Genomic DNA, 13,046 nt, shown 5'->3' on the forward strand with positions numbered 1-13,046 from the left:
CCAGGCTTGCTGGTGGCCTCCCCCCTTATGCACCAGAATACAGCTCCTGGCTGGATTGCTGGAACCGGCTGCACAGCGAGGTATGTGAATTGCCCATCCTTTCCTCAGAGGACTGTGGCCTTTTTGTCTTACATGTGGATGTGTGAGGAATAGGGGTGTGCATTTGGCTTTGCCGAATGGAATAAAAACCCCAAAAATACCTTTATCAGTATTTTCCAGATATGATTTCAGCCGAATCAGATTCTCTGATCTGATTCTGTTACCGATAAGGCGCTCCTGAATAAAAGCTGATCTTATTCAGCTTTTGTTCGAGTGCCCGTCCCCGAATCAGGGAGGGAAGGGAAAACAGATCAGGGAGGCATCTTTAAAAGCCTCCCTGATCTGTCTTCGCCTCCCCCAGTTGGCCTGCCACAGTGGGCCCCCCGGGGGAAGCAAAGGGGAGAAGAGCGGGTCAGTTTCACTCTGCTCTGCTTAGAAGCAGAGGGAGTGACACCGACCTGCTCGTCCTCCTATTCCCTTCCCCAGCCAGCTTGCCATGGCAGGGCGGCTGGGAAAGGGAAGGCAGTGGCATCATAGCTGGGGGAGGGAGGGGGAGGCATTTAAACGCCATCCCCTCTGAGATCCAGTTTGGTGTCGTGGTTAAGTGTGCGGACTCTAATCTGGGAGAACCGGGTTTGATCCCCCACTCCTCCACTTGCACCTGCTGATATTTATATTTATTTATTTATTTATTCACATTTTTATCCCGCCCTCCCCGGAGGCTCAGGGCGGCTGATGTGACCTTGGGTCAGTCACAAGCTCTGGCACAGCTGTCCTTGAAAGAGAGCCGTTTCTGTCAAGAGCTCTCTCAGCCCCGCCTACCTCACAGGGTGTCTGTTGTGGGGAGGGGAGGGGAAAGGAGTTTGTCAGCCGCTCTGGGACCCCAAGTGAAGGGCCATGGGATATAAATCCAATCTCTTCCTCCTCCTCTTCTTCTCTAGCCAGGCCCCCTGTTCTCTGGAGTCACGCTACCTCTGCTGGAGTCATGATCCCATAGGGCACAGTGGGGAGATCCTGCCACCCCTGTGGCATGACTGGAGAGAGAAGGGGTGTGAACTTTAAACCCCTTCTCTGGAGTAGCACCACAGCGGTGGCACGATCTCTCCATTGCACATGATCTCTCTATTGTACCCCGTGGAGAGATCGTGCCAACGCTGCGGGGCGACTCCAGAGAGAAGGTGTTTAAAGGTTGAACCCCTTCTCTCTTCGCTTCCCTGGCTGGCCGGGGAAGCGAAGGGGAGACATTTAAAGATGCTTCCCCGATCTGTCTTCACTTCCCCAGCTGGCCTGCCATGGGAAGGGGAGGGGAGGGGAGGCATCTTTAAAAGCCTCCCCAATCTGTCTTTGCTTCCCCAGCTGGCCTGCCGCAAGGGGCCCACTGGAGGAGCTCAGGGGAGGGTGGGTCAGTTTCACTCCCCCTCCCTTTGGAAGTCGAGGGGGAGTGAAACTGACATGCTCTGATGGCCAGCTGAATATTTTCTGCAATGCGGAGTATTTATCCAATCCCAGGATAATACTGGTACTGGGATTCGGGAATATCTCTATTTACTTATATTTTTTCAGGTTTGGTTTACCTGAACCTGAAAAATACCATTCCCCCCCCCCCTTGTGAGGAATAATTGACAAAGGGTCCTTCCTCCTCACCATTATGGGAACGCTTATAAGGTGCCAGTTGTGGGGAGAAGGAGTGGATTTCATTGTAAGCTGGTTGAGACTCCTTAAGGTAGAGGAAAGCGGGCTATGAAAAGCTTTAGCGAGAAGCTCAGCCATTTGAGCCTCCTCACCACGAAGTAAGGATGTCAGACAAATTCACTGAGGTTTGGACTGCCTTCCGCCCTAGCTGGATTCCAGCTGCCCTGCCAGTCCCAGAAGGGCTTGTCTGCCTGCCCGTTTTCTGTAAAAGACCGGTCTGTGTGGAAGCCTGGGGGGGAGGGGATAAAACCCTTTACACAGATGTGCTAAAACCAGTGTGTGTTGTGCTCATGCAAGTGGACCACCCTGGGATTTGTGTGGGGCTACTTGTATGAAAGCCTTATCTTCACCCTGGCATTCAAGCTGTGTGTGGGGGAAGGGACTCTTTTGGGAAGAGGTGAATTGATGCATGTGAGTTCTAAGGTAGCATTGCTACTTTCCTGCAGACTTAGGCTATCGTTTAAAGACAGTATGAGACAGGGCTTTTTTTGTAGAAAATGTCCAGCAGGAACTCATTAGCATATTAGGCCACACCCAGAAGCAGAAACTCATTAGCATATTGGGCCACACCCCTGACTGCACCGCTCATTAGCATATTAAGCCGCATTCCCATGCTACCAGAAGTGTGGTCATCCAGCCACACCCAGCTTCTGCTTTTTATTCTGTTTACCTTGTTTGTGGTCAAAACCCAGGGCCTTTTTTTTGTAGCAGGAACTCCTTTGCATGTTAGGCCACACACCCCTAATGTAGCCAATTCCAATGAGTTTCTGCTGTTGGCTGTGGCCTATTATGCTATTGAGTTCCTGCTGGGTGTGGCCAATTTGGGAGCCAGCCGGAACTCCGTTCCTGTGCGTTCCTGCCCAAAAATAGCCCTGGATGAGAGAAATATGTCAGAATTCCTCCACAGATTGGGAAAGTGGTAGTCTAGCGGGGATTCTCCTGTAGCAGGGTTGTTCCAAAGTGCAACAGATCTTCAGAATCAGTTTTGCAAATCAAGTATCTGTTGGTAAGGTGTTGAAACCTCTGCCTTCAGACTTGTTCAAGCTCCTGAACTCACTTCCTTTTCTTCCCTTGTTCAGGGCAACATGAGCCGAGGAAACAGTCTGTTTTTCCGGAAGGTGCCTGCAGGGAAGCGATACGTGTGGGAGGAAAAGAGATTCCACTGAAGCCTGGGCCTCTTGTGCCTGCCCCAGATGAACAGAATGATGGCAGTGTGCTGATTTCTATACAGATTTTTTTAAAAATAATCACTTAATCTTGGGAAATGGAGCTGGCTGTGAGCATGGCTTAATGACACAGGCGTGAAGGGAGATCTCTCAGATCCACGGAGGGAGCTGGGAGGGACATGATGAGGAGGCACCACAACTTAAAGGGTGGCTTACTCTCTCGTGAAGGTGGGAGCCATTGACCATCCCCCGAGAGGAAGGAGGCCTGTTCAACTGTCTTCCTCTTAAAGGGGCTACACCATCCTACTGCTATTGTGGGCTGGTAGGAAAGCAATATTTCCCCCTGGAAAAAAAGGGTGTCTGTTTGCTTGGGGTGGGGTGGGGTGGGGTTCCTTGTGCCCTTTATATTTTAATGAATTTGGATGAAGTGGACCAGTAGTTTTTTCTTCTTCACCCAGGCACCATATCCTTCAGCTTTCTTCCTTCCAGACCTATAGAAGCAGATCAGCTTGCCTACATGCAGAAAGTGAATCCTGCTTGATTATGCAGGAAGTTTAACTCTATCAAGGCTGTTTGTGGACAAATAAAGCTTTGATTCCGTCACTAAGAGAAGGCTGGAGGGTGCTGCCAAGCCTCCCTGGTAGTGCTTCTGAGGCAGTTTGTGACAGCTGCCATAGAGAGATGATGCCTGAAATAGCTGTACATGGCTATTACGCAGAAAGCCGTTCATGTACAAGCACTTATGTGGATTGGGATAGCCTTTCCTCTACAGCACTGCAAATTCTTTTTTAAAAAGTATTGTGTCATGGAGAAAACTACTTCATTATGAGACTTTGTGTCTTCAGTGTGGATTGATCTCGAGCAATCTCCCATGTAGCCTCTCTAACAGGCAAACCTTGAGTGGCGGAGGTGCTCCAGCACCTCACAAAGAGCCTCTGCATCTCCCCTGGTGTTTATGTAGAAGTTTTAGATGAGCTGAAGAGCTGCAGGCACTCATCTTCTGGAACGGTTTACTCTGTCCAAGGGTCAAAAGCTATCAAATGTGATCCCTTGGATCCAAGAGGCTTCAAAAGAGATTGAGTTATCCTTCCATCTGTACCTGCTGATGAAACCACTGGGGACGCAACCCTGTACGCTAAGAGGGAAATACTATTAATTTTTTTATGTTAATAAAGGTGTGGACGGGACTGTCAGGGGCCATGATTTATTTAAACTTTCCCTGTGGCCTACCAGTCGATTAATACAGAAGAGCACGAGGCCCCAAACTAGAGGCCAGGTCTGGCGCAGCTCAAGTCAGGGTTCCCTTGGCCCGACTGCAACATTTGCACAGCCGCACGTGATGTTGGGGAACTGACGTTTCCAGTCGTGCTGAATCAGGCCTTATCACACTTGTGCTCACTGGTTTCTTGGTGTCATGTTTGCTGTGCAAACATCAGTCATGTTGCAGGAGCCCTGACCTGACAAGCTAGGCATAATGTCTGATTTCGACCTGAGCGTAACACTTTTAAATGCTTAGCCTCACAGCCCTAATCACTTGCTGGTTATATTGTCCACTTTGCTTCCTTAATAGCTTATACCTTGCAGCAGGGCTCCCCCCCCCCCCCGCAATCAAAGCAAGAGCATTCATGGCACTCTCATGCTATTGTATCTGAAAAGGAGTTCTGAGCCTGTGGGGGATGTCTGCTGTCGTGTCCTCTGGTTATGTATGTTTATTTCTTGTATTGGATCCGCAGGTGGTGATCCACTGGCATAAGAGCACTTATGCTAAAGGAGCAGGTAGTTCCTTTGGGATGGAGTGTGTTTTGCCGATTCCTGCCTCCTGTACGGTTGGAGGGAGTCCCTTGAACTCTGGGTGAGAATTTTGGGGGCTCATGAGCCAACCCCTTGCTCACAATCACTGGAAATGTAGTTGGTTCTCCAACCCTGTTATGAGATGGTTAGACAGTGTCATAGATGCAACAAACATGAAATTGAGCAAACTTCAGAGGACGGTGGAAGACAGGAAGGCCTGGCGTGATCTGGTCCATGGGGTCGCGAAGAGTCGGACTCGACTGTGCGACTGAACAACAACAAAAACAGCAAAGGGTTCCGTTATTTGTGATTTTTAGAAAAGCAGCTATTTCTTGGAGTATCATTGAAACAAATCACACTAATGTGACAAAAATTGTTATGTATCAGAACATACACATCCCACACTAATGGCATACAGGAGAGGGTGAACATTTTGAAGTGGCTGAACAAAACAGTGTTAAGGACATAGTTATATGTGTACTTTGACTTTGAGACTGCTGTGTGTGTGTGTGTTGTGTGTGTGTAAAGTACTGTCAAGCCGCTCTTGTGGTGACCCCAGCAAGGGGCCTTCAAGGCCAGTGAGAAGCAGAGGTGGTTGGCCATGGCCTTCCTCTGCAGAGTCTTCCTTGGGGGTCTCCCATCCATGTACTGACCCTGCTTCAGTGGTCCCTCTAAGCTCCACAGTGCTGTGAGCAAAAATTCTACCCCATGAGTGAAAACAGCTAGTAGCGTTAAAGTTGTGAGCGAGTCTACATTTTTTTTTTGGTAAACAAATTTTTATTATTTTCTTAGGAACATAACATATAAAATTAAATCATTCAGTCCATTGTTTACCCCATTCCCTTCCTCTCCTCCCTCCAATGGCTTCCCGCAATGCTTCACTCCCTTCTTACAAATTTCTTTATATCATTAACACATCATTTGTTATCATACAACCTCAAGATAACATCATTTGACTTAATATTGATCTAAACATATTAAGTTTTGTTTTACATCCCAGTTCTTTTCCAGATATATTTTAAAGTCATTCCATTCTTGAAAAAACACATTATCTTCTTGATTATTCAACTTCTTTGTAATTTTATCCATTTCTGCCATGAACAGAACTTTTTGTATCCAGTCTTCGATTTCTGGTACTTTGTCAGTCTTCCAAAATTGTGCATAGATCATCCTCGCTGTTGTGATAAGGTACCATAATAAAGTCCTTTTAGTCGAGTTAACTTCTTCCATTTTTAATCCCAAAAGCAGAATTTCAGGCGCTTTTTTGAAAGAGCACTTAAGTATTTTTTGCATTTCTCTGTGGACTTTTGTCCAAAAGAGTGTGGCTTTTTCACAAGTCCACCACATATGGTAAAATGAGCCCTCATGTTTTTTACATTTCCAACATTTATTTGACATATTCTGGTTCATATTTGCAATTTTCTTTGGGGTCATATACCACCTATACATCATTTTGTAACAATTCTCTCTAACATTGGTACAGGGTGATATCTTAATAGCATTTTTCCACAAATATTCCCAGGTTTCTATGTCAATTTCCTTATTCATATTTATTGCCCATTTTAACATTTGCTCTTTCACAGTCTCATCTTCTGTATACCATTTTAACAACACTTTATACATTTTAGAGATATCTTTTCCCCCTCCACTCTCCCATACCTTTTCCATTTCATTTTTTTCCTCTCTAAAACCATAATTTCTTTTGTCTGACCTAAAAAGGTCAGAGATCTGCATGTATTTCAACCATTCATATTCATATTCAATTTCATTCTGCTTTTTCATTACCCATTCTGTTCCCTCTTTTTTTATTATGTCTTTATACAGCAACCAATCTTTGTCTCTACGTCTTGAGTAAGATGTTAACACTTCCACTGGTACAATCCAAAGTGGCCTTACATCACCAAAATATTTTTTATATCTCATCCATACCACAAATAATGCTTTTCTTACCACATGATGCTTAAAAAAGCTATCCATTTTTGTTTTGTCATACCATAAATATGCATGCCAACCAAATCTACAATCATGACCTTCTAACCCCAATAGCTTATCATTTTCTAATTTCACCCATTGCTTCAACCAGGTCATACAAACCGCTTCATAATATAATCTGAGATTTGGTAGCTGTAGTCCACCTCTGTCCTTGGCATCACAAAGTATTTTCATCTTAATTCTCGGTTTCTTGCCTGCCCAAACAAACTTTGATAGTTCTTGTTGCCACCTTTGCAGCAAATCTGTCTTACTAAGTATTGGTATTGTTTGGAACAGGAACATCAAACGTGGTAGGACATTCATTTTTATAACTGAAATTCTTCCCATCAGTGACAAGTTCATTTTGTCCCATTTCTTAAAGTCTTGGGTTAACTTAGCCCATAGTTTTTCATAATTGTTCTTATATAAGTCTATATTCTTTGCAGTTAACTCAATGCCTAAGTATTTCGTCTTCTTTACCACTTCACATTGTACCAAATTTTGTAGTTCCACTTGTTTTTGTTTCGTCATATTTTTGCAAATAAGCTTCGTTTTATTCTTGTTTACATAAAATCCTGCCAATTCTCCAAAATCTTTTATTTTTTGAAATAGTAACGGTAACTCTTCCGTCGGGTTTTCCACAATAAACATTACGTCATCTGCAAAAGCACGGTATTTATATTTAAAACCTTTATGTGTCAAACCCTTAATCTCTTGATCTTGTTGTATTTTTTGTAAAAGTACCTCCAACACCCAAATGAACAATAGCGGTGACAAGGGACAACCCTGCCGAGTACCTTTCTGTACCTTGAAGCTATCGGTCAATTCTTTATTTACATTCAGTGTAGCTCTTTGTTCCGAATAGATAGCTTCAATACAATTTCTGAACTGTTGTCCCGTATCAATTTTTTCCATCATCTGTAACATAAACTTCCAATTAAGATTGTCAAATGCTTTTTCCGCATCCACAAACAAAAAAGTTACCTCTTTTTCAGGGTGCTTTTCATAGTATTCCACTGCGTCCATTACTATTCTTACATTATCTCGAATTTGTCTTTTTGGCAGAAAGCCCGCTTGATCTTCTGAAATCACTGTTTGTAAGTAGTTTTTCACTCTTTCTGCAATAATTTTTGCAAAGATCTTATAGTCATTATTTAGGAGAGAAATTGGCCTGTAGTTCTTTACATTCGTTAGTTCTTGGCCTTCCTTTGGTATCAATGAAATGATTGCCTCTTTCCATGAGTCTGGCACTTTCTTGCACATCCGTATGTCGTTGGATAAAGCTTCCAGGGCCGGGACAAGTTCCTCTTTCATTTTTTTATAAAACTTCGCGGTAAATCCGTCCGGCCCTGGCGCCTTCCCCAACTTCGCTTCTTCAATTGCCTTCCTCACTTCCTCTGTTTGGATTGGCCCATTTAGTAAATCTTTAAACTCTTTGCTTATTTTGGATAGTGGAATCTCTTCTAAATATCTTTCAATCTTCTCAAGATCAATTCTATTTGCTTGAAACAATTTAGCATAATACTTGAAGAAACTTCTCTTTATACCATTAGGGTCAACGAATTCTTTTCCTTCTTCTATAATTTTGGTTATCATTCTTCTTTCTTTTCTTGCTTTGAGTTGCCAAGCTAGATATTTCCCCGGTTTATTCGCCCCTTCAAAAGATTTCTGTTGTAACTTCTTTAAATTCCAATAAAGCTCTTGGTTCAAAAAATCATTCAGCTGTTCTTTCAGCAACTGTAGTTCTCTAATAATCTTCTTTTTCCCCGGTTTCTTCTTCAGTTCTTTTTCTTTTTGGGCTATTTGTTCCAATACTTCCACTTGCCTTTGAAGTTTTTCCTTCTTTTGCTTCACATTTTGTGAGATGAGAATCCCTCTCATCACAGCTTTGTAAGCGTCCCACACTACCTGTATTGAAGTCTCTTTATTCAGATTTTGTTGGAAATATTGTTTTGTTTCTTCTTTTAACATTTCCATAACACCTTTTTTATCCAACAAATCTTCATTTATTCTCCAAAGAAAGGATTTATTCCTTTCAGTAGAGGTCCACAAAACAGGGTTGTGATCCGAGTTACATCTAGGCAGGATTTCTATTTTTTGTGTTTTCATTGACAATTCTTCTGACATCCAAATCATATCAATTCTGGAAAAAGAGCAATGTCTATTGGAATAAAAAGTAAAATCTTTCTGCGTTGGGTTCCATTTCCTCCACACATCTTCTAGTTTTTCCTGTTTGACTAGTTCAAAAAAGTTCTTTGGCAATTTTCCACTAATTTCGTTGCCTTTTTGTGATTGTCTATCCAGCCGATCTATAGTTCCATTAAAGTCTCCGGCCAAAATAACTTGATCATAAGTTTGTCCTTGTAGGTGTTCAGTTAAGTCCTTAAAGAACTTTTCTTTTGCTCCATTGGGTGCGTATATATTGACCACCAGTGTCTTTTTCTGTTGAATCATCACTTCCACACCCACATATCTTCCTTCCAAATCTTTGAAAATTTCTTTAGGTTGTAAATCCTTTTTCACATATATCACCACACCTTTTTTCTTATTTAAGGCCGAGGAATAAAATTCTAATCCCAATTTAACATTTTTTAAATATTTGGCATCCAGTTTTCTAATATGAGTTTCTTGCAAGCATATCAAGTTACAATTTTGTTTTTGTATCCAATAATTGATTCTTTTCCTCTTGTTAGGTGAATTTAATCCATTCACGTTCCATGACAACAATTTGTAATCCATTGTAGATTCTTAATTTAAAGTTCTCCAAAGACGTCAGAATTGTCCGCCTTAAATTTATAAAAATCCGTCACCGACCTGATCTGGACTCTCCCACCTTTGTAAGTAAAGGATAAGCCTTGTGGAATTTCCCATCTGTACCTAATATTCAAAGTCCTCAGTTTATCCACCAAAGGCTTATACCTTTTTCTGTCTTGCAGTACTGCTCGGGGGAGTTCTCTCATCACCATAATCTTGTTTCCTTCCATTTCAAAAGGGACGGTGAATTGTTTCTTAAAAATATCTTCTGTAGTTGTTCTTGTTACAAATTGTACAATAACATCTCTTGGTAAATTTTTCTTTTCTGCAATTCTGGAGTTCACTCTGTATATCAAATCAAAATCAGAGTCCATTGTCCCTTCATCTTCTTCCAAATATGATGTTATTGCCTTCATCATTTCATCTCTTATATCTTCATTTTCCTTCTCTTTAATGCCCCTGAATCTCAGATGGGTTTGCATCCTTCTGAACTCCATCATTGTTTCTGATCTTCTAAATTGCTGAGTCAAAGAATCCTGTTTTTCTTCCACTTGTTGCATCTTCTCTTCCACTTCCGTAGTTTTGGTTGCATTAGCCTGAATCTCCTTTTTGACTCCTTCTATTTCTTGCTTGATTGAAGTTATCTCAGTAGTGACCAAATCTTTAATTGCCGCTATGTTCTTCTCCTGAACCTCTTCAAGTTGTTTCAGATGAATCTGAGTCTGCTTTGCCATTTGTGCCTCCAGTTGCTTTTCAATCTGTTCCCCCATCCTTTTTTCACTTTGTTCTCCCATAGCTTGTATTGCTTCCAGCATCCTTTTCTCCATTGCCTCCATGGCAGCATACATCTCTTTCTTATCCTTCTCCCTCTCTTTTGACATCTTGGGGGTTGGTGTCAGCCTAGTTGGTGTTGAATTAGTTCTTGGTCTCACTTTTGGCTTAACGTCAGGATCAGAGTCAGCTCTTTTCGGTCCTCTTCTGGTCTCCGTTTTGGTGCTTTTCCTGCGGTGCGCAAATTCACAAACAAACAGTCTCTTCTAAAGGGTAGCCTTCAATCAGCCATTCCCTTCTATTTTCGCTTTTAAAAACCCTCTAAAAGAAGTTTAAAGTCAAATTTAAAGTCAGGTCCTCCTCAAAATGTCGGGCGCAACTTCTCTATGGTATTCGGGTATAGAGTAGGTCAGGTTACCGTATTCCAGGTCCCGTCTGTTCGTATACACTCACTTCCGGTTCTGCTCTCTTGTAGCTCCGAGTCTCTTCCTGTTGGCTTCCTGTTGGCTTCAGCCCTTCTTTCAGGGCTTCCTCTTCCTGTTCCAGCACCTCGGAGTATTTTTTTCGTTACACCGGCCTGCTCCTCCCGCGATACAGTTCGTCAGTTTCGGTTTTCGGCTGCGCACATATCTCAATTCCCACCGCAGGAATGTTAAACAATGTTCTTTTTTACTGTTTTAAAGCCTTCAATCAACTATTTTCTTTGCCGGAATCGGATTTCTGGGAATGTTTGGTCATTTCCCGCTCAACCGCTTGTTTCAATTTTTATCTTATCACAGTTCAGGTAAGCGGCACGTTTATTGTTATCTAGCACGATCAAATCGGGTTTCGCATTGCTTCTTTTCACTTACTGTTGTTGCCCATCTTCAAGAGGTCGGCTGGTAGAGAGCTTAAACCGGTAATCCGGCTCGAACGGCCGCTGCAGAGTTGCTTGGCACTTGCCTTCTTCGGGGGAGGAGATCAAAGCATGAAACGGCTCCTTCGGGAGCCGGATCACGCCAACCTCACACTCCCTCTTAGGCGCTGCTGCCTGCTTGTCCCCCCCCCTCACTGGGGAGCGATGCGTTGGGCTAAAAACTGCCCAAACTGTCAAAAGCGGCCGTCGCTCACTTCGCACAGTCGCGAAAGTGTGTCAGTCCTCCATCTTAGCCCGACCGGAAGCCGTGAGCGAGTCTACATTTGACTATCGCATAAATTAGGGTTTTTAGATTATTTCCATAACCTTGTAAAAATCTCAGGATGAATTCTTTTAAACTATATTTTAAGAATAATTTAAACATTATGAGAGAAAACCGAATTAAGTCAAATTTCATTACAGAAAATGTCCTCTATTGGGGTAGAGCAGGCCTGCGGAGAACAGGTCTACCCACCCAAGTCCACTATATTGGTAGAGCTGGCCTTGGACTGTCGACCTGCGCTGAGTCTTAGAAAACATACCAGCACTTAAGGGGGGAAATTATTGCAGTCTACTTTGTTTTTTTTTTTTTTAGTGAAATATGACAAATTACAGGTCAAGTATAGCAGAGGTGGAACAATCATGGTCAGAACCCTGCCTAACCTAACAAACAGGAAGTTGCATAAATGTTATCAACCTGCCCAAACTACGTATTTATTCAAATATTTATATCTCACTTTTCCTGTGACTCAAGGCAGCTTACAAATCATACTGAAAAGCATAACAGGTGTGCAAAGAGCCCCACCATTTTTCCTGGCTCCATTTCGTGGCCTATGGGGACCATTATAGTCAATAGACCCCATAGGCTATAATGGAGAATCGATCCAGGAGTACCTGGTGCTCGGGGGGGGGGGGCTGTCTTTTGAGGCAGAGGCTCCACTTTTGCCGCATTCTTTCCAATGGAGGGAAGATGCATTAGTGTGGGTAGAACATTACATTCCCTGAGCTGGCAGCTAAAATTTTGTATGCCAGCACCCCCTAGCCCAGCTTAGAGGGGACGCTAAGATCTGACGAGATTGGGCTATACCATGTCACGTTCCCGCCCTTTGAGATGACTGCTGGGAATCAGCTGGGTAAGATGCTTGTGTTTCTAATTCTGCAATCCGGTGAATACTTGGGAATAAGCCCCATTAACTAAACTCAACAACATATTTTTGAGTACGCGAGGGAAGGCATAAGATTGGGCTGCACGAGGGCATAAAAGGGTGGAGCACAGGCAGTACAAAGAATTATTCAGGAGAGTTGTGGCACAGTTAAATCCGGACTGCTTTCCAGTAAACTCTGGATGTGCCAGGCACGTGGAGTGCCTCCGGAAGTAGTGGTCGGCCTTCCTGCTCTTGGCATATATAGGGCCACGTGCACTCTGTGATTAAAGGCCCCAGACAGTACTGTGTAGTTATTGTAGTATAGCTGCCAAGCAATTATTTGACACTGGGAAAGTGAAATACTGAACCCAGAACACCAGTTCTTATGGCATGCTGTTTATGTTGAATGATGACAATTGTGTGTGGGGGGGGGGAGTATCTCAACCCACTCAATTTGCATTTTACAAATGCAGACAGCTAATATATCCTTTAATTAGATTTTGATCAACACAAAATTAAAAGTATTGTGATGGTATGTATCTCAACAGTCACTTGCATCAACTTTGGTTGATGCCCTTGGTCTTATGCCCTTACTTGGGAGAAGATTCCATGAACTCCGTGAGACTTGCGTCTGTGTAAGTAAGCACAAGATTGGGCTTTTACATGTCAGCATATTTTCCTAGAAGGAAAGAGGGCTTTTCCTTAAAGCACTGCTCTGAGACATTCATTATCGGCTTAACTGTCCCTCAAACATGAATACATGAAGCTGCCTTACATTGAATCAGACCTCTGGTCCATCAAAGTCACTGTTGTCTACTCAAA

The 13,046-nt window shown here is 43.1% G+C and overlaps 1 protein-coding gene across 1 annotated transcript in view; it reads left to right on the top strand.

The window, feature by feature from the left end:
- MTCH2 (mitochondrial carrier 2) overlaps positions 1-4,491 on the top strand; it is a 27,911-nt gene extending 23,420 nt beyond the window's left edge. Inside the window, exons 12-13 of the mRNA XM_015414510.1 lie at positions 5-80; positions 2,811-4,491. Coding sequence (XP_015269996.1) covers positions 5-80; positions 2,811-2,897 — 163 coding nt within the window. The 3' untranslated portion in view covers positions 2,898-4,491. The remainder of the gene's footprint in view (positions 1-4; positions 81-2,810) is intronic.
- Positions 4,492-13,046: the final 8,555 nt, after the last annotated feature.

The sequence above is a fragment of the Gekko japonicus genome, unplaced genomic scaffold (genome assembly GCF_001447785.1).
Source record: "Gekko japonicus isolate JY-2015 unplaced genomic scaffold, Gekko_japonicus_V1.1 scaffold446, whole genome shotgun sequence".
NCBI lineage: Eukaryota > Metazoa > Chordata > Lepidosauria > Squamata > Gekkonidae > Gekko > Gekko japonicus.